Here is a 21,218-nt window from a genome sequence, read left to right on the forward strand (position 1 = left end):
CGTTAGATAGATTGTGAGCCCACCCAGACAGAGAGGGAAAACTGCTTGAGGACCTGAATAAAATTCATGTAAACGGTTCTAAGCTCCCCTGGGAGAATGGTATAGAAAACTGAATTAAAAAAAAACCAAAACCTCCCAAAAAAAAACCAAACACTTTAAACGTTAATAACTGAAGATACAAATAACAGGGTCTAAATCAGGGGTGTCCAACCTGCGGCCCCATGAAGTATTTTGTGCGGCCCCGGTCGAAGGCGATGCAGTGTTTTCCTCTGCTGCCCCCTGGTGTTTACCGTCTTGCGCATTTGTGCGGACCCAGGAACATTTTTTTTCGGCCAATGCGGCCCAGGGACGCCAAAAGGTTGGACACCCCCTGGTCTAAATGCAGATGCTTTATCATTAGAAGCCAACATTAACTATACCAATACACGAATTTCAGCTAACACCATCTTTACAGTTCTACATTTGGTGCAACAAACTCATCAACCAGAACGTTCTTCAAATGACTCGGACCTAAGGTGGTGGAAAACTGGAACGCTCTTCCAGAGTCTGTCGTAGGGGAGAGCACCCTCCAGGGATTCAAGACAGGGTTGGACAGGATCCCGCTGAACAAGAAGTGCGCTGGTAGGGCTAGTCTCAGTTAGGGTACTGGTCTTTGACCTGGAGGCTGCCGCGTGAGCGGACGGCTGGGCAAGATAGACCACTGGTCTATTCTTGTGTTCTTATGTACCTGTACCATTTCTTCCCACATAGGACCAGGCATTTTTTTAGGGCGTATGGCTAACCTTTATACTCTTTATTCAGAGCAAAGGTCTTAAGAGCTGATGGAAGCGACATTCCCGTTTCCCTCTCGTTACTCCCCATCCCTCCACCCCATCTGGAATACTGTGCACAATTCTGGAGGCCACATTACCACAAAGATGTGCGGAGAGTTGAGTCGGTTCAGAGAATGGCCACCCGGATGGTCTCAGGACTCACGGATCTCCCGTACAGGGAACGGCTGGATAAGTTGCATCTATATTCACTCGAGGAACGCAGAGAGAGGGGGGGGGGGGACATGATCGAGACGTTCAAATATGTCACGGGCCGTATCAAGGTGGAGGAAGATATCTTTTTTCTTAACCCTTTCAGGACCAAGGGACATATTTGTCCCATAACTTTAAAATCCTATCAATTTTGATTGGGATAGTCTACAGTTCTAAATTTGATATGTACGGATTCCATAGGATACTGCCTTTATGTAAACGAACTGGTTCCGACATTCATTCATTAGCGTCGTTGCCAGATTGACGAGAAGATTCACTTGCCACACTGTCCATAAGCCAGAAGTGTGATTTAAAAAAAAAAAAAAATGATATTTCACAAAAAAAATCAATTTTTTGGCATCTGCAAGCCCTTTTTACCATAAAAATGTCGTCAAAACCACAAAAATTGGCCTACGATCCTTATGGTCCTGAGGTCCCATGGCAACAAGAGGGCATCCGTTGAAACTCAGGGGTGGGAAATTTCATGGTGACACCAGAAAATATTTCTTCACCGAAAGAGTGGTTGATCGCTGGAATAGTCTTCCACTGGAGGTAATTCAGGCCGGCAGCGTGTCAGATTTTAAGAAAAAATGGGATTGGCACGTGGGATCTCTTCAAGGAGGGAGTTAGGGGGTGGGACATTGGTATGGGCAGACTAGATGGGCCTTGGCCCTTTTCTGCCGTCAGTTTCTATGTTATTTATCGTTGTAATTAAAACTTCCCCTATCCCCTAAAACCTCTCGTTCCTAATCGGTCTTAATTCGTCATAGTTTTAGGTTTACCCTCTTTTTTATTTTATCTCACCTCAATCAAAAATTTTTATTAGACCTTTCTAATTTTTTAACATTGTAAACCGCCCAGAAACTTGCGATGGTCGGTATATCAAGCCATGAATAAACTTGAAACCTGGAAAATAACGATTCTCGTGCAGTGCCACTGCCACTACGGTTTGCGTTCTTGAGAAAGGCTGTTCTTTGCAAACAAGCAGTCGGGGGGGGCAAAAAAAGTTGCCTTTTTGCTAATACGTTCTGGAAATTAAATTGACAATTCCCCCCATCAAGAGAATGAGCCGCTACTGTTAATCATGTGAAAATAAGGATGGCAAGTGGGACCCTGCAGTCACTGGGAAAATATATTTGAAAGAATAGCCTGGGGTTCCTCAAGCATTTTTCTTTGCACATAACAGTACAGAAGAGATGATTGATAGGGCAGAACAAAGCACCTTCCTTGCGAGGCAACCTCGGAAAGTAGATGCCGTCTGAAGCGGTGGGGGAAGGGAGGGGGGTTCCACCAGACTTAACCTTTGTGCTTTTACTGCCTCTTCTGATTAATTCAATAAGGGCAGAGTTGGTATTTAAATATTTAATATAAAACCGAATTCAGTGCATACAGTCGCACGCTGTCTTAATGTCAATAACCCAAGATACCGACTGTTATTTACACAAGGCAATGCTTGCAGGAAAGCTCTCTCTCTCTCTCTCTCATTACAGTGCATCTTATTTTATAATACTATTATCTCTTCATATTCACTCTCGCCTTATTCCCTTCATTAAAACACTAATTCCTGAAGTTTCCGATACTGTATTTCCTATTATATGTCAGGGTTTTAGAGCATCTCTGCTAAATTGAATGGTTGGTTTGGAAAAACTATGCTAGGAGCTTCCTCCTATCTTGATTTTAGAAAATTATCGAAGACCCCATTACTTGATAAATTTGTATCCTAATTGTATTCTGTCGTTTTTTAAAAAAATTTTATGCATTTCTTATGTTTTATTATCCGATGTATTTCCATTTTAAATTGTATTCTTCGCTGTATGATCAGTTTTTATCTGCTGTGAACTGCCTAGAACCATTTCTGATTAGGCGGTATATAAAAAAAAAAAAAAAAATACAATTATTATTATTATCATCATGCAAATAAAAATGGCACCGAATACTGGCTGGGCGTTGGTGTTATTTCTCGTAGGTCCTTTGGCTTTGCGTCGTGCACGGGGAGAAAAGAAGAATCTCTTTGCTTCTTCTGTGTCTAGTTAGTGTGGCAGTTCTGCTAAAAGGTGCAAAACCTGCTCGAGGTAAGATGAAAGCAACGAGGAACGGTAATAGAACGTCTCGCTCTCCCCCGACAGCATCCCCAGAATGCTGGATTGGCTGAGAAAGCTAATTGCTGCCATTAAGTATATCAGTAACTGGTAGCCACCCTACCAACCTGTCTCAACAGGCGCAAGTAAAGCACTCGATTCATCTCCTCATTCCTAGGCACGCCGGGTTACTGCAGTTCATTTTGCTAATTATAAAACCTGGAGGCTGTTACGGAATCCAAACCCAGCACTTTCAAAAAGGTCTTCATCTAGACAAGGCTTCTGTTGGTTTCCAAAAGGATGTGCTGATTACATAGCAGTAGTATATTAAGCTGCACCTCTCCCCCGTTTATCGCTCTGGGTGTTTTAATGCCCTTCGTTGCATTCTCAAATTTGGAAGTTTCTATTTCTCAATGACGAGAAAAAACCAAAAACAAAACAATTTTCCTTTTCCAGCTGACTTCTGAAACCCTTTAGGAGGAACTGGATGAGTCAAGGTGATTACCAATGCATATTAAAAAAAAAAAAAAAAAAAAAAATGGAGCATGCACTTATCATATTTATTTATTTTAAAAATAGGTATACCGCCTAAGCTCTAAGCGGTTTTCAAGTAGCAAACAGTCATTAAATTTAAAATGACATCCAGCAAAGAGAGTGTAGAGAAGTGGTTTAATTGTATTTACATTTGGGTTTGTTTTTTGTTTTTTTTTGTTTTGGTTGTGTACTAATATGAAATAAATATAGCATGCATTAAAATGGAAAAAAACAAAAAACAACTGTTAATCCAGAATACAGCTGCCAGAACTAGAAAACAAGATTTAAAGAATAAGAACTTAAATGCCATAAAGAATCAGACCAAAGGTCCATCAAGCCCAGGGCCCTGTTTCCATTAGTGGACAATCCAGGTCAAAAGTAGTCAGCAGCATCCCAAAAAGCAGATCCCATGGGTGGCTCAGACTATATAAACCTTAATCGGGGTGACCTTCTGTCCTCCTACCAGTAGGTGTCAATGTGTTCTACCTGGTTAGTTTGGCCACTACTATACATTCTATGATTATTGCTTTCTCTTGGTAGCCATCTTGTTCTTGGCTGAATATATACATATACCACAAATATACATATACTAAGTTTGTCGGGCTTCCTTGTCAGAGTTTTGTCTTGAGTCGAGTGTTTACATATGCTATTTTACTCCTTGCTAAGATTGAGGGAGTGTGTGATGCAGTGGTTAGAGCTACAGCCTCAGCACTCTGACATTGTGAGATCAAATCCTGCACTGCTCCTTGTGACCCTGGGCAAATCACTTAATCCCCATTTGCTCAGGTACATTAGACAGAGTGGGAGCCCACCGGGACAGTTAGGGAAAAATGCTTGAGTACCTAAATAATTTGTAATCCGCATGGAATTGTAGGATATGCGGAATATAAATTATTTAAAAAAAAAAATAATAATAATAATAATCTAAGGATTTCTTAATTGCACTTCACCAGGATAGGTTCAAAGCAATATATTTATTTTATTTATTCAATTTTTTATACCGTTCTCCCAGGAGAACGGTTTACATGAGTTTATTCAGGTACTCAAGCATTTTTCGCTGTCTGTCCCGGGCGGGCTCACAATCTATCTAATGTACCTGGGGGGATTAAGTGACTTGCCCAAGGTCACAAGAAGCAGTGTGGGTTTGAACCCACAACTCCAGGATGCTGAGGCTGTAGCTTTAACCACTGCGCCACACTCATCATGGGGAAAAGTTACATCACACAGGAGAAGGTAGAACTGTCATAAAAGGGAGAGAGTTACAAAAAAACCAACAACAAAAAACCCCCATTGTAAAGGAGGGTTACATTGTTGCGAGAGGGGATGAAGTCACAATGCATTAAAGAGAAGGCCTATGTAACAACCTAGGGAAAAGTTACATCAAACAGAAGAAAGGGAGGGCGAACTCCTACAATAGGGAGAAGTATCTTACTCTTGAGGGAGGATACATTGTTGCAAGAGCGGGTTAGATTATCAGGAGAGACTGCAAAGGCATCAAGTTAAATGAATTCGTCAAATAAGTAAGTTTTCAGTCTTTTCCTGAAGGCAAGATAGTTCTGTTCAGTCCTCATCCTGATTTTTTTTTGTCTGTGGCATTTTCCTCGGTCCTGAGCCAAGTTCCCTGCCGCCAATCAACTTTGCTCCGGTATTGGGATGTTTTGGTCAACGTGCTCCGTTTCTGTCTTTTTGTCACCAGCACCCCACCGCAGGCTCTGACTTTGTGCAGCTAACGCCACTAGACCGGGACTCAAGCCAAATGGAAGGGAGCTACTACAGGCAAAAGCCCATGCTTCTACCATCCTTGGCCCAAATGTGCTTAGTATGCATAGTAGATGACGGCAGATAAAGACCCGGTCCATCTAGTCTGCCCAACCTGATTCAATCTAAAAATTTTATTGGGGGGGGGGGGGGGTTTCTTTCTCCTTAGCTATTTCTGGGCAAGAATCTAAAGCTCTGCCCGATACTGTTCTTAAGTTCCAACTACTGAAGTCTCCATCAAAGCTCACTCCAGTCTATCTACACCCTCCCAGCCATTGAAGCCCTCCTCAGCCCATCCTTCCCCAAATGGCCACATGCAGACACAGAGCGTGCAAGTCTGCCCAGTACTGGCCTTAGATCTTCAATATTTACTCTTATTTTCTGATTCTAGATCCTCTGTGTTCATCCCACGCTTTTTTGAACTCCGTCACCGTTTTCCTCTCCACCACCTCTCTCGGGAGCGCATTCCAGGCATCCACCACCCTCTCCGTAAAGAAGAATTTCCTTACATTGCTCTTGAGCTTCCCACCCCTCAACCTCAAATTATATCCTCTGGAAAAGATTTTGCTCTACGTTAATACCTTTCAAGTATTTGAACGTCTGAATCATATCTCCCCTGTCCCTCCTTTCCTCTAAGGTATACAAATTCAGGGCAACCAGTCTCTCCACATATGTTTTTTGGTGCAAACGTCCTATCATTTTTGTCGCACTCCTCTGGACTGCTTCAAGCCTTTTTCTGTCCTTTGCCAGATACGGTCTCCAAAACTGAACACATTACTCCGAGCGGGGCTTCACCAATGACCTGTACAGGGGCATCAACACATTCCTTCTTGTACTGGTTACGCCTCTCTTTAAACAGCCCAGCATCCTTCTGGCAGCAGCCACCGCCTTGTCGTACTGTTTTTTCGTCTTTAGATATTTGGACACTATCACCCCAAGAACCCTCTCCCCATCCGTGCATATCAGCCTCTCCCCTCCCAGCATATATGGCTCCTTCTGATTTTTAATCCCCAAATGCATTACTCCGAATTTCTTTGCATTGAATTTTAGTTGCCAGATTTTAGACCATTCCTCTAACTTTTGCAGATCCTTTTTCATGTTTTCCACTCCCTCCTCGGTGTCTACTCTGTTACAAATCTTGGTATCATCTGCAAAAAGGCAAACTTTTCCTTCTAAGCCTTCAGCAATGTCACTCACAAACATATTGAACAGGATCGGCCCCAGCACCGAACCCTGAGGGACTCCAATACTCACCTTTCCTTCTCCGAGCGACTTCCATTAACCACAACTCTCTGGCGTCTGTCCGTCAACCAGTTTCTAATCCAGTTCTCCACTTTGGGTCCTAACTTCAGCCCTTCAAGTTTGTTCCAAGAGCCTCCTATGAGGAGCCGCATCAAAGGCTTTGCTGAAATCTAAGAAAATTACATCTAGCACATGTCCACGATCCAGTTCTCCGGTCACCCAATCCAAAAATTCAATCAGGTTCATTTGGAATGATTTACCTTTAGTAAAGCCTTACCTTCTCACTGTCTTTGGCTCCCTTCTACTCATGAAATCTATCTTAGGTCCATTTCTGCTTACTTATGCCCAGGAATAAGAACTGGCTTCCCAAGTCTACCTGGTTATTAATGGTTTATAGACCTTTCCTCCAGGTAAGAACATAAGACTAGCCTTACTGGATCAGATCAATGGTCCATCGAGCCCAGTAGCCAATCCATTCTCATGGTGGCCAATCCCTAGTACCTGGCCAAAACCCAAAGAGTAGCAGCATTCCATTATCTCAGAGTGAGCAAGATTCCGGAACCCCAAATAGTAGCAACGTTCCATGCAGAATCCCCAAATAGCAGCAAGATTCTAGAATCCCAAGTAGTAACATTCCATGCTACTGCTCCAGGGCAAGCATGTGTCTTTCTCAATAACAGACTATGGACTTTTCCTCCAGGAACTTGTCCAAACTTTTCTTAAAACCAGATACGCCAACCGCTCTTACCACATCCTCTGGCAACGTGTTCCAGAGCTCAGCTATCCTTCTATTGGTTTTAAAAGTATTTCCCTGTAACTTCACGTGTCCCCTTAAAACCTAACCATGTTAATTCTTAGCGTATCTCCTTGGAACAAAAACCCAGAGTTTAATTTAAATGAAAAAACGTAAAAACTTTCTCCTCTTATTAGAACCTTTCAAATTCTCATCTTAACAACCCTGGTAGTTTTCCTTTAAATGCAAACTACTTCTTTAAAGATGGAGTTGGCCCAGATGTTTTCATTTTAATGCTGGATTTTATACAGAAAAAAAAAACTGTGACTAAGCCAATACAGAGCAGAGAAAGAAAGACAGAAGAAACAGAAAAAAAACAACACCCACCCACCCATTATGTTCCACACATCTCAGTATTTGAAACCATGTCAACAGCTGGCCTTAATTTAGATCTTAGGAGAGCAAGGCAAATAAACAAAAATTCTAAAATACAAAGGAGAGGGGGGGAGGAAGAAGAGCAAAATATGTTCTCATGTTTTTCCTATATTTCCCATGCAAGCTTACATTCAGTTAATATGTTGGGCTTTGTCAGCTCTCCAAGAGGATACACTACACCAGTGCATGACTGCCAACTGCAGAAGTGTTTCTACTTTTCCACAGAGAGGAAACACTGATATAACCTCTTGGTTTTCCCCTTTCGAAGCCCTTTCTGGCTATGATAGCAGCTCTCAGTCAAAGATAACAGCATGCAAATACAAACAGGATGCAAAATTAGCACCAAACAGCTTTTAAATAGGATGCCGTGAAAAGGATGCCCGTGGTCATCATTCCTTGGCTACTGGCCAACCAGATAAAGCTGTGCAAGGCTGGAAGACTGAGTATCACAAATGAGTGTTTCTGGCTATTATGTTGCCTACCATTATGTTTCAAGTGCACTGAAACCGGTTTTTAAATTACAAAAAGACAGAATCTAGTGTTTAGTAGAGAGCTGGGAGTTTTAATTGGTCTTTATATTTTAAAACTGCATTATGCTCCCTGAACGCAAGGCAAATCTTTTGGTTCAAACTCTTCATTCCATAGCTCCATGAATACTGGGCTCTTTTCTAAAAGAGAAAGACATGGGGGAAGCCACTGCTTGCCCTGGATCAGCAGCATGGCACGCTACTCTTTGGGGTTCTGGAATCTTTTGTTACTCTTTGGGATTCCAGGATCTTACTCTTGAGATAACAGAATGTTGCTACTCTTTGGGGTTCCGGAATCTTTTGTTACTCTTTGGGATTCCAGGATCTTACTCTTGAGATAACAGAATGTTGCTACTCTTTGGGGTTCCGGAATCTTTTGTTACTCTTTGGGATTCCAGGATCTTACTCTTGAGATAACGGAATGTTGCTACTCTTTGGGGTCCAGAATCTTTTGTTACACTTTGGGATTCCAGGATCTTACTCTTGAGATAACGGAATGTTGCTACTCTTTGGGTTCCAGAATCTTTTGTTACTCTTTGGAATTCCAGGATCTTACTCTTGAGATAACGGAATGTTGCTACTCTTTGGGTTCCAGAATCTTTTGTTACTCTTTGGGATTCAGGATCTTACTCTTGAGATAACGGAATGTTGCTACTCTTTGGGTTCCAGAATCTTTTGTTACTCTTTGGGATTCCAGGATCTTACTCTTGAGATAATGGAATGCTGCTACTCTTTGGAGTTCCAGAATCTTTTGTTACTCTTTGGGATTCCAGGATCTTACTCTTGAGATAATGGAATGCTGCTACTCTTTGGGATTCCAGAATCTTACTCTTGAGATAATGGAATGCTGCTACTCTTTGGGATTCCAGAATCTTACTCTTGAGATAATGGAATGCTGCTACTCTTTGGAGTTCCAGAATCTTTTGTTACTCTTTGGGATTCCAGGATCTTACTCTTGAGATAATGGAATGCTGCTACTCTTTGGGATTCCAGAATCTTACTCTTGAGATAATGGAATGCTGCTACTCTTTGGGATTCCAGAATCTTACTCTTGAGATAATGGAATGTTGCTACTCCTTGGGTTTTGGCCAGGTACTAGGGATCTGGGTTGGCCACTGTGAGAACGGGCTACTGGGCTTGATGGACCATTGGTCTGACCCAGAAAAGCTATTCTTATGTTTTTAAATAAAGCAGCAACTAGCAGGGATGAAATACTCTGCAAAATAGCACTTGGTTCAAAGGCAAGGAGGTAACATTCCAAACAAAGATCAGACTTGCCCATGCACTCATTTTCTCAGTGGTCAGTTATGGATGCGAAAGCTGGAAACATGACAGAAAAAAAGATTGACTCATTTCAGCTTTGGTGCTATGGAGTAGGATTTTATGCGTGCTGTGGATCACCAGAAGGACTAACAAACCAATTCTGGAAGAAATCAAACCAGCATGTCCACTCGAAGCCCAAATGACGAAGTTATGACTTGTCTTGTTTTGGTCACATCATCAGAAGAGAGAGATCACTGGAGGAGGACATCATGTTTGGGAAGATCGAAGGAACGAGGCGAAGTGGGTGACCTGCAATCAGATGGCTGGACATGTTGAAAACCAGGGCTGTGGAGTCGGTAGATAAATGTTCCGACTCAGACTCCTCAGTTTTTTGTACTTCTGACTCCGACTCCGGTAAACAAACGACCCCGCGCGTAAAAAGATGTTGTGCGTATGGTGGGAGAGCTTGGTTGGATGAATTTTTCGAGTCTACACCAGGTGATTTCTACCAACGAGGTATTGAAAACCTTGTTGAACGTTGGAAATAAGTTGTAAACAACAACAAGGGAGAATACATTTACAAGTATTGGTGCTCCGAATTGTGCGTTGCGTGCCATATAGTGAAGCACGTGTTCGTTTTGCGGTTACGTGAGGCACTGCATGCATTGGTCTTTATTCTTACAGTAGAGAAGTCATTAATTATAACTTTTTGTGAATTGGGACATTTTAAACTTGCTTTTTTTTAATTCCAATCTAAATTTAGTCGGAGTATTGTTTGGCAACTCCGACTCCAGGTACCCGAAATATCCTCCGACTCCGACTCCTTGACTCCGACTCCACAGCTCTGTTGAAAACAACCATGGGGATGACGCTGGGAAACCTTTCCGGACTAGCACAAAACCGATTTCTTTTTAGATCCGCAATTCATCAAATTCCTAGCACTCGAACACGAGTCGATGGCACCTAACAAGAACTGCATATACACTAATAAAAACACTGAGGTCCAGATTCTGTAATTGGTGCCTAAAAAAAAAAAAAAGATACATACCCATTGCGTGTCAATCACACTTAGGCGCCCATCGCAGAATTGTGCTTAGTAGCGCCTAGCTTAAAACTTAGGCGCCTATAATGTAGGCCAAGGTTATAAAGGCCTACATTATAGGCGCCTAAATCCTTTAGAGAATTGCACCTAGCGGCATCTAAGTCTTTCTCCGCCCCTAAACATGTCTACTCTGTTAGGTGCCGCTAGGCGTCGTGCAATAGGCGTCATGCAATAGGCGTCATGCAATAGGCGCTTATCTTTTGTAGAATCACTCCTAAGAAGAGAGGCGTCTATCCCCCCCATTAAACTTCATTTTTTTCAAATTATGAGCTTATTAAAAGCTCATTACTGAAACCAATTTGCTAATTAAGTTGGGCACCTAACTTTAGGTGCCTATTTATTCAGGTTCCTAACTTTAAGCACCTCTTATAGAATTTCCCCCTCTGGGTCAGATTGTATAAAGGGCGCCTAACTCGGTGGACACAGCCTGGTTGCCCTGGGTAGGCCTGCTCTTGCCTGGTAGGCCTGGCTAGTACCTGGATGGGGGGACCACTGGGGAATACCAGGTGCTGTAGGCCGCGGGGCCCCCATGTTGGGCAGCAGCAACACGGCGGAGCCACACACTGCCCAGGAGAAGGCAATGGCTCCACGGGGAGGATCACTGTGCGTCAGTCAAGGGTCAGCGGTTGACTCATAAGAACTGCCGCTGTTGGGTCTTATGTTACCAAATAAATAAATAATCTCAGGCACCGATATATATTAAGCCAGGGTTTTCTTGGCCTATCGACTTAGGTGCCTACCAACTAATTAATTCGGTGGGGAGGGGGGGGTATTTAATGGTGCATTCAATTATCAGCACCAATTAAGAAAAATTAAATTAGGCATCCCGATCTAGACATTCTTTCCAGAATCTTTAGACTTTACAAAGTATTCCTTTTGCAGCCAGCTCTAAAGTGTCAAAAACATACAAGATTGTGCTCTATTGCCCAAATCTTAAACCCCAATGGGATGAACTCTTTGTTCACAGAATCAGACGTTTCAGTAATACCACCGTTTTAAAATTTTTCTTCCCAGGATTCAAGTACTTAAAGAATTTTAAAGGGGAAAACAAAATACTAAAGCAAAATGCAATGGTGAGAGGCAGATTTAAGATAGTTAATGCATCACCATCTGCCGGGGGGGGGAGGGGGGGAGAGGGAACAAACTACTTCATTCAATGGGTTGAAAATCACAAAAAAAAAATTTCAGAGGCAACCTTACCATAGTTTTAAAACAAAAAAAAAAAAAAAATATTCTAACAGCACCATCATAAAGGATAAATGCCAAACTTCTCACTGTGTTTGCCACTTAACATACTAATATATTTGTGCACCTTGTTAAACAGTAATTGGTGAAGAAGTGGCCTAGTGATTAGAGCTGCTGTCTCAGCGCCCTGAGGTTGCAAGTTTGATCCCAGTACTGTTTCCTTGTGACTCTGGACAAGTCACTTCATCCTCCATTGAACCAGATAACAGATAGTGAAAAATACTTAAGAGTACCTGATTACATTCAATGTATTGTAAAACCACTTTGGGCAAATCTCTTCATGAAAAGGCAGTTAATTAATTAATTAAAATAATTAAGAGTAACGGAGGACAAATGGAGGCATAGGTACTTCAGGGTATCAGTCACATGATTTAATCATATGATGCATACTTACCTTTTCTGTTTGCTGGTTCAATCTAGTACAGTGGTCTTCATTAATTTTTAAGCTGGGGCCACTTTGGGTTCCAATGAGCTGAAGGAGAGCCGCCAAATATCTTCCTATGCAGAGCTACAAGACTTCTGATAAGGGTGTGTCAATGACATCCATCCCCACCCGCCCATCTTCAAACTTCAATGGTTGGCATTCCCAAGCTTGCCAGCATTTCCAAATGTATTCTCTTTAGGTCTATTGAGAAACGCCTTGTCCTTCATGCATTTGGCTCTCTCCCCCATCCACGTTCCCCTTTCTGCCCTGAGCCTGGGTTGAGAGGCAGAGCAGCAGAAAGAAAACCAGAGAAGACAATGTGGGCCACCCCAGAGGTCTCCGGGGCCGCCACTGGCCCCCTAGCCTTGCACTGAAGAACACTTATCTAGCATTACCCGCTGAGTGCAAGCACTAAAGCCGCATTATTAGGTGAAAATTAGAGAACGACACGGGGACAAATTTTTCCCCCACCCCCGCGGGAACTCATTTTCCTGTCGAGTTCTTTTCCTGTCCCTGCCCCATCCCTACAAGCTCCGTCCTCATCTGCACAAGCCTCAAACACTTTAAAATCATAAGTGTCCGAGGCTCGCGCGGTTAAGGCAGAGCTTGCGGGAATGGGGCAGGGACAGCGACAGCAACGCAACTCGCGGGGACGGGGACGGGGAAATTGAGTTCCTGCGGGGACGGGGAGTAATTTTTCCCCGTTGTCAATCTCTAGTGAAAACACGTTGCCATTTAGCTCTCTAGAGCAACAAAAGTCCGGGAGCGCAAGAACTTCCTGCTTGAGCCGTTGTCTGTCCCTTACCTCTTTCAGTTCCTGTGCCACAGAATTCAGGCGTTCGTTCTCAGACAAAGTGTTGGTAAGGACGTTCCGTGACTGTTTCACCTCGGTCTGCAGTTCCAGCACCTTCTTCATGTAGTATTCTTCCTTGGTGGCAGACTCTTGAATCAGGGTCTCCTCTCGGCTCTCCCCATCAGCTGCAACTTTCTTGTGGTTGGTATGAGCTTGTCCGAAAGCCTAAACATCAGAAATAGATACTTGCATTAAAAAAAAAAAAAAAAAAAAAGCTGGAATCACTACAAGCAGTAGCTATAAATAGAAAGCTTCAATTCCTTCACCCTTCAGAGCAACCTGGCCAATAACAACAACCTGTTGGTGTCAGGTCAAAAGTGCGCCGGGACAAAGGCGCGCCCAGGCAATTGAGCGCAGCGCGGAGGCGCACGCCGCTCAAACTTACTGTTTTTAGGGCTCCGACAGGGGGGGTGGGGGGAATCCCCCCACTTTACTTAATAGACATCGCGCCACGTTGTGGGGGCGTTGTGGGGGGTTGTAACCCCCCACATTTTACTGAAAACTTAACTTTTTCCCTGTTTTTAGGGGAAAAGTTCAGTTTACAGTAAAATGTGGGGGCTTACAACCCCCCATAACGCCGGCGCGATGTCTATTAAGTAAAGTGGGGGGGTTCCCCAACAAAACCCCCCGTCGGAGCCCCTAAAAACGGTAAGTTTGAGCGGCTCGCGCCTCCGCGCTGCGCTCAATTGTCTGGGCACGCCTTTGTCTTTCGCGCCATTGTCCATGAACCTAACCTGTTATACTGTATTTTGCCTCTCTCAAGCACATTTGTTAGGAAATGACCAGGTGGAATAAAATCCAGACATGGCAAATTGAACAGAATTGCAAAAATTCATGTTCACCAGAAATCTGTCAGGATGTAATAAATTAATTACACATTCTGGTGGACAAGTGTTTGTAACACATCTAAATATGAAAGAATGAATGCGGAATGCTTGGATTTTAGTAATGCATTTAATAAAATATGGAGCCCGTTGACTGCATTTGTTAATATGCAATAATAGTAATGTATTTTTCTTTCTTAGATTTCCTTACACATCCAGAGTGGGGGGGGGGAGGGGAGGGAAGGATATTTTGAGGAGTTAATTGAGTATAATGCTATATAAATAATATGATTTAATGTATTCATAATTGAGAGGGGGTGGGGGAAATGGTTGTTTTTTCTATTCTATTTGTGTATTGTGGTTCATTTTATGTAATCTTCTAACGCTATATTATTTGTAATACACTGTTAAAGTTTGGAAAACAATAAAGAATTTATTTAAAAAAAAAAAAAAGGATGTAATAAATTCAGGATTTTCTAACGTAGGAAAGATCCCAGTGTTCTCCCCAGAAATTTTTGCCTTCAAGGTAGCATAAAGGGGTAGATGGGTGGGGATAGGGGGGGTACTGCGCAGTATTAGAAAATATTTTGGTAAGTTAGCTAGGTGGTCAGTAAAATCTACTGGATGGCACGCTCGTTCAAAAGGTCTTGGGGAGAACGCTGGATACCCGGGAGGGAAAAAAAGGACAGAAAGTTACACTAACGCCCTCGTCTACTAAGGTGCGCTAGCTGATTTAGTGCGTTAAACGCTAACGTGTCCATTAGCGCGTGCTAAATCGGCTAGCGCCTTAATAAAAGGACCCGGCAGTGGTCTGTGCTGGAGATATGCGCAGAGCAAAAAAATTATGGGTTTTTTTTTTTTTTTCCTTTGCCTTTCCTCCCAATCTTAAAACCTTTTTATGGCTCTTTTCAAACATTTGTTTAAAAAAAATTTTTTTTTAGCATGAATTGAAAAGCTTTAAGGAATGTTATCAACCTAACATGCTCTAATTTGCAAGTTAGCACGCATTAAAGAACCAAATGTGTGCTAAAGAATATACATTCCTAATATGTGCAATAAATGGTCTTAGTATTTAAAAAAACAAAAAACAAAAATCCCACATGATTTTACAAGACAGCATTCTAATGTGAATGAAAAAAGGACATCTTCATTCAGTACTCATACTCAATGTACTATTTTATATTAATATATCAGAATCTTAAGATGGCTTTGCTAGTACAGTAGACCCCCGTGAATTTGCGGTTCGCGAATCGCAGTATTTTCTGACTGCCTCTTCTGGTCAGAAAAGAGAGAATGATTGAGTCCATGAATCAACCTTCTGCACAGCCAATTCCTCCTCCTCTCTTCCCCCTCCCCCCCCCCCCCCCGGTCAGCCAATCAGCCTTCTACACAGCCGATTCCTCCTCTTCTCCCCGTCAGCCTTCTGCACAGCCAAACCGCCTGCCAGACTAACTATTGTTTTATAAGCACCCGCCATCACCCCTGCAGCCCTCTCCCGCTTCTGATCCGCTCCTAAACTGCCTTTGCGGTTTTTCAAACTTCGCAAGTGCTCCTGGAATGGAACCCCTGCGAATTTTGGGGGAGTACTGTACTGCTATTAATTCTTTCTAGAGCACTACCAGATGTACATAGCACTGTACAGAGTCACGAAGTACACAGTTCTTGCTCGAAGGAGCTTGCAATCTAAACAGACAAGACAGACAAAGAGGATGCATTGGATATAGTTAAGGGGAAAGGTTAATCTGATGGCTAGGTTTGTGGGCAGTGGGGAGTAGGGTATGCCTTGAACATAAGAACATAAGAAATGCCTGCACTGGATCAGACCTTGGGTCCATCTAGTCCAGTGATCCACACACGCGGAGGCCCAGCCAGGCCTACCCTGGCGAATGCCTTAGTTATTCGTATCCCTCAATGTGGCTTTCAAGAAGATGTGCATCCAACTTGCCCTTAAATCCTTGAATGGTGGTTTCCTCCACAACCTCTTCCGGGAGAGCGTTCCAGGCGTTCACCACTCGCTGTGTGAAGCAGAACTTTCTGACATTTGTCCTGGCCCTGTCCCCCCCACAGCTTCAGTCCATGACCTCTTGTCCGAGTCACCTTTGACAATGTGAATAAAGTTGTTTCCTGCTCTATTTTGTCGAATCCTTTCAGTATTTTAAAAGTGTCTATCAGATCCCCTCGCAGTCTCCTCTTCTCGAGGGTGAATAATCCTAGTTTTCTGAGGCGATCCTTGTAGCTCAAGTTCTCCATACCTTTTACAAGCTTCGTCGCTCGCCTCTGCACCCTCTCCAGTAATATTATATCCTTTATTAGGTAGGGAGACCAATGTTGGACACAGTATTCCAAGTGTGGTCTTACCATCGCTCTGTAAAGCGGCATTATGACATCCTCAGATCTACTCGTGATACCCTTCTTGATCATACCCAACATCCTGTTTGCTTTTTTTTTGCCGCCGCTGCGCATTGAGCCAACGGCTTCAGGGTCCTGTCTATCAATACCCCCAGGTCCTTTCCTTATTGAAGGCTATATCAAAAAAAGCCGGGGTTTTAGTCTGCTTTTAAACAAGGTAAGGGAAGCAGCACGGCGGACAAACTCAGATAGTTTATTCCAGATATAAAGGGCAGCTAGATGAAAGGAATGAAGTCTGGAATTGGCAGTGGAGGAGAAAAGGGTACAGCTAAGAGCAGCTTATCTGTACCCTCCTTCTCCTGCTAAGGCTGCAGAAATTTTAGGGCTGTGGAGTCGGAGACAATTTTGGGTACTGGAGTCAGAGGTACCAGAAACTGAGGAGTCAGAGTCGAAGGATTTATCTACCAACTCCATAGCCCTGCCAAGGCTGTGGAGTCATAGACGGAGACAATTTTGGGTACCTAGAGTTGGAGTCATGGATACTAGAAACTGAGGAGTCGTTAGGATTTATCTACCGACTCCACAGTCCTGTGCAGAATTAACTAGCCTTAGGAAGGATTAATTTTTGCAGCCTTGGAAAGCTACATTAAACTGACCTTCCAGGAACTAAAAAGCAAACATACTTATAGTTGAATATAGACTGAGATTTTTGGGTCAAGAAAATAGCCCAAAAATTGGGGTCTCAGTTTATATTTGGGTCAGTGCTGAGCTGCACTCCTCCTGAACCTGTTGCAGGCCTCTGCCGGGCCTGCCGTGAGACCTGGTGGTCCAGTGGTGGCCGGGACAGGAGAGAGGTGGGAGGGAGGTAAAAATTCTTAGAATCAGCTGGAACAGGAAGTGGGAGGGATCCCTCCTAACTTGGCCACTGCTGGATCACCAGGTCTCATGGCAGGCCCGGTGGAGGCCTGTAAGTCATCGGGAGGGAGGGGGGACAGGATACAGAACCTCGCAATGAGGGAGTGGGGCTGGGGGCAAAGCCTGATAGAGCAGCAAGGGAGGGGGAATAGGGTACAGAGTCTGGCCCAACAGGGCAAGGCAAGGCACTGCACTTGAATATTAACCCAAATACACACACACATGGTTTACATTTTTGTCAACCTTTTTGGGGAGGGGGAAGTTACCTCGGTTTATATTCAGCTCAGTTTATATTCGAGCAACAGAAAAAGGCAAGTTGAAACTATGAGCAATCTATAGGCAGCTACTGTTTTATCATTTGATTTGTTTTAGTTTAATGACTAGCAAAATGGCCGGAAGTATTTCTAGGAAAAGAAGTTGCCACTGCTGTGTTTTGTGAAGTAAAGAAGGGGATGGTTAGTGGCTAATGCCATGTTAAAAGCTGTGTCAAGGTCAAACAAGTGCACTGCCAGGTCTCCTCTATCCACTCGGTGTCTGGTGCAGATTTGTTTCAAGAAAGCACAAGGGCCAGGCAAAGGCCATCGTTCCATCTCTACCTTCTGGAAACTCATTTATCTCCCACCGTAGCCCCGATTAGTTTTCATTATTTCTGTCTATTAGACAAGAAACAACCAACAATACTGCAATTACTTGCTACGGTATGACTGACACCTAGGATTGAACATGCCTGTCCCTGTCTGGCTTTAAAGGCAGCCACTTACTGCTCTTATCCGATCGCACTCAATTTCAGATAAGCAAAATCAGACTAACTGAAGACAAATGCCCACAGAGAAAGCCCCGACTATATTCACTAAGCCCACCCCAGGGAAATTAAAAAAGCATCACATTTCAGACAGAAAGGAAAGCACCATCTGTGCAACCAACTCTCCATCGAAGGAGTTTCAACTGAACAAATCAGATTAAATTCCTAACAATACTCAACATCTTCCAAAAAACCCGTAAACTTGACCTCAAGCTTTCATCATTTTGAATGTTTTCAAATCTAAAACGCAGTATTAAAATATAGAGCAGACAACCTGGGAAGATAAGCTTAACCTATGATAAGCACATGGTTAATTCATTCCACAGCCTACATAGAATAAGGGGAATAGGAAGACTTCAACAGGTCAATCAAAACACCAGAATACTGATATTAGGGGAACATATGGGTAGAAGCGGCTTCTAATGAGATTAAGGGCCGATCACCAGGCAATCACTGGTTTTCAATAGTATTTCTAATCTAATCTAATACACAACTTAATAATCGCCCTATATCAAAGAGGTTCAAGGCGATTTACATCCAAAGCAGCCGTAAAATCTAAAGAATAGAAAAGCAACAAGTCATATAAAAAAAGTTTTCAAATTTTTACAAAACCTTAAGTAATTGATATCAGTCCTAATGTAAACAGGTAGGTACACAGGTAGATTATTCCAAATTGTAATAGCAGCGTAAGCAAAAGAAGAGTTTATGCTGTAGTCCTCTAATCTGTGGAAAATGTAGTAACAAAGTACCAGACAATTTGGTGAAAGAATAATGCATGGGAGAAATAAGCAAAATCAGATTATCTAAAGAGTCGGTCTATAATATACGATAAACTATGCAAGCTGATTTAAACTTAATACACCTCTCAACTGATAACCAATGAAGATTCTTATACATTAATGCAACACTATCATATCTTTTTTAGACCAAAAATTAATAACCACAGTATTCTGGAGCAACTGCGATTTTTTGATCAGTTCAAATATAAAGAATTACAGTAATCAAGTTGAGGTAACAGAAACGTTCGAACCAACAGTGCAAAATGGACCTTGGGGTGATAGTGTCCGAAGATCTAAAGGCGAAAAAACAGTGTGACAAGGCAGTGGCGGCTGCCAGAAGGATGCTGGGCTGTATAAAGAGAGGCGTAGTCAGTAGAAGGAAGAAGGTGTTGATGCCCCTGTACAGGTCATTGGTGAGGCCCCACTTGGAGTATTGTGTTCAGTTTTGGAGACCGTATCTGGCGAAAGACGTAAGAAGACTTGAGGCGGTCCAGAGGAGGGCGACAAAAATGATAGGAGGCTTGCGCCAGAAGACGTATGAGGAGAGACTGGAAGCCCTGAATATGTATACCCTAGAGGAAAGAAGAGACAGGGAAGATATGATTCAGACGTTCAAATACTTGAAGGGTATTAACGTAGAACAAAATCTTTTCCAGAGAAAGGAAAATGGTAAAACCAGAGGACATAATTTGAGGTTGAGGGGTGGTAGATTCAGGGGCAATGTTAGGAAATTCTACTTTACGGAGAGGGTAGTGGATGCCTGGAATGCGCTCTCGAGAGAGGTGGTGGAGAGTAAAACTGTGACTGAGTTCAAAGAAGCGTGGGATGAACACAGAAGATTTAGAATCAGAAAATAATATTAAATATTGAACTAGGCCAGTTACTGGGCAGACTTGCACGGTCTGTGTCTGTGTATGGCCGTTTGGTGGAGGATGGGCAGGGGAGGGCTTCAATGGCTGGGAGGGTGTAGATGGGCTGGAGTAAGTCTTAACAGAGATTTCGGCAGGTGGAACCCAAGCATAGTACCGGGTAAAGCTTTGGATTCTTGCCCAGAAATAGCTAAGAAGAAAAATTACAAAAAATAAAAACTAAAAAAAGCATGACTTCACTAGCCTAACCCCCCTCTTTTACTAAGGTGCACTAATCAAATTAGCACGCGCTAAACACTAACTCTCCCCCCCTCCCTCTTACCTTTGTGGCACGTTACAATGTAATTTGTGCAGGCCGCCGGAGCATGCGAGCTTGGTCCCCATCCCGTCCCCACAAACCATCTGATCCCATCTGCACAAACCATCTCGCTTCTGTGTTCCTATTTTCCCCATTTCTAATATCTCCCCTCTGTATCTGGCATTGCCTCCTCTGTGTCCATATAACATCCCCATATATCTCCTCTTTATGTCTGTCCCTATGCCCCCATGCACATAATTTCCCTCTATTTCTGTTACCTTCCTGTGTCCAGATTTCCCCTCTCTTCCTCTTCCACACCAATGTGTTTCTTCTCTCCAACCCCATCTAGCTTCTTTCCCTCTTTCTGCTCCCCTTGCTTCCAGCATCTGCTTGTCCTCCCCTTTCTTTCCTATTGTGGGTTTAATATTTATCTCCTTCTTCATCTCTTTGGCCCAGCATCTCTTTCCCTTTCATTCCCTCCTTCCTAGTGTGAGGAAACACACACAATCATGGATCGTGCGGTCCAGCAGCCCCCTCCCACCCGCCACATCCCGCCATCTTCCTCCCTCCACCTCACCTTAGGTGCTGAATTTAATTCTTCTTCTCCCAGCAGCACGCTTTCAATAAGTCACGCGCACAGCTGCTTGAATTGTTGAATCTTCTCCTCTGATGCAACCAGAAACAGGAAGTTGCATCAGAGGAGAAGATTCAACAACTCAAGCGGCCGCGTGCGACTTATTGAAAGCATGCCGCTCGAAGAATAATTAAATTTGGCACCTAAGGTAAGGTGGAGGGAGGGAGATGGCAGGACGCGGTGATCGGGTGAGGATGCTGGACTGCGTGATCCGTGCTTACTTCACTGCAGAGACAAGACCATTCACCGCTCCACAGGACGGTGAATGGCCTTGCCCTGTCCCCGCAGCGACCACTATTTTTCTGTCTCCGTTTCGACAGATTACCCGCAGGTAACAACCATCGTGTCATTCTCTAGCTGGTACCCATGTAACTATCCCATGCCATTCCACTCAGGATTCTGTAGATCAAAATCATATTTCCCCACTTCAGCCTTTAAGCTTTTCCACAAGAAAGGCATTTCATCACCTTGATCATTTTTGTCTCCCTTCCTTTTACCTTAAGTTGTTTGGAAAGTTAAAACAACTATTCCC

General features: G+C 43.3%; 1 protein-coding gene across 2 annotated transcripts in view; it reads right to left on the minus strand.

Moving 5' to 3' along the window:
- BICD2 (BICD cargo adaptor 2) overlaps nucleotides 1–21,218 on the minus strand; it is a 175,022-nt gene that overhangs the window by 60,045 nt on the left and 93,759 nt on the right. For both annotated transcript variants that reach the window (XM_033926299.1, XM_033926298.1), the window contains exon 2: nucleotides 13,169–13,381. In XM_033926299.1, coding sequence (XP_033782190.1) covers nucleotides 13,169–13,381 — 213 coding nt within the window. The remainder of the gene's footprint in view (nucleotides 1–13,168; nucleotides 13,382–21,218) is intronic.

Source organism: Geotrypetes seraphini, chromosome 17 (assembly GCF_902459505.1).
Source record: "Geotrypetes seraphini chromosome 17, aGeoSer1.1, whole genome shotgun sequence".
NCBI classification, from domain to species: Eukaryota; Metazoa; Chordata; class Amphibia; order Gymnophiona; family Dermophiidae; genus Geotrypetes; species Geotrypetes seraphini.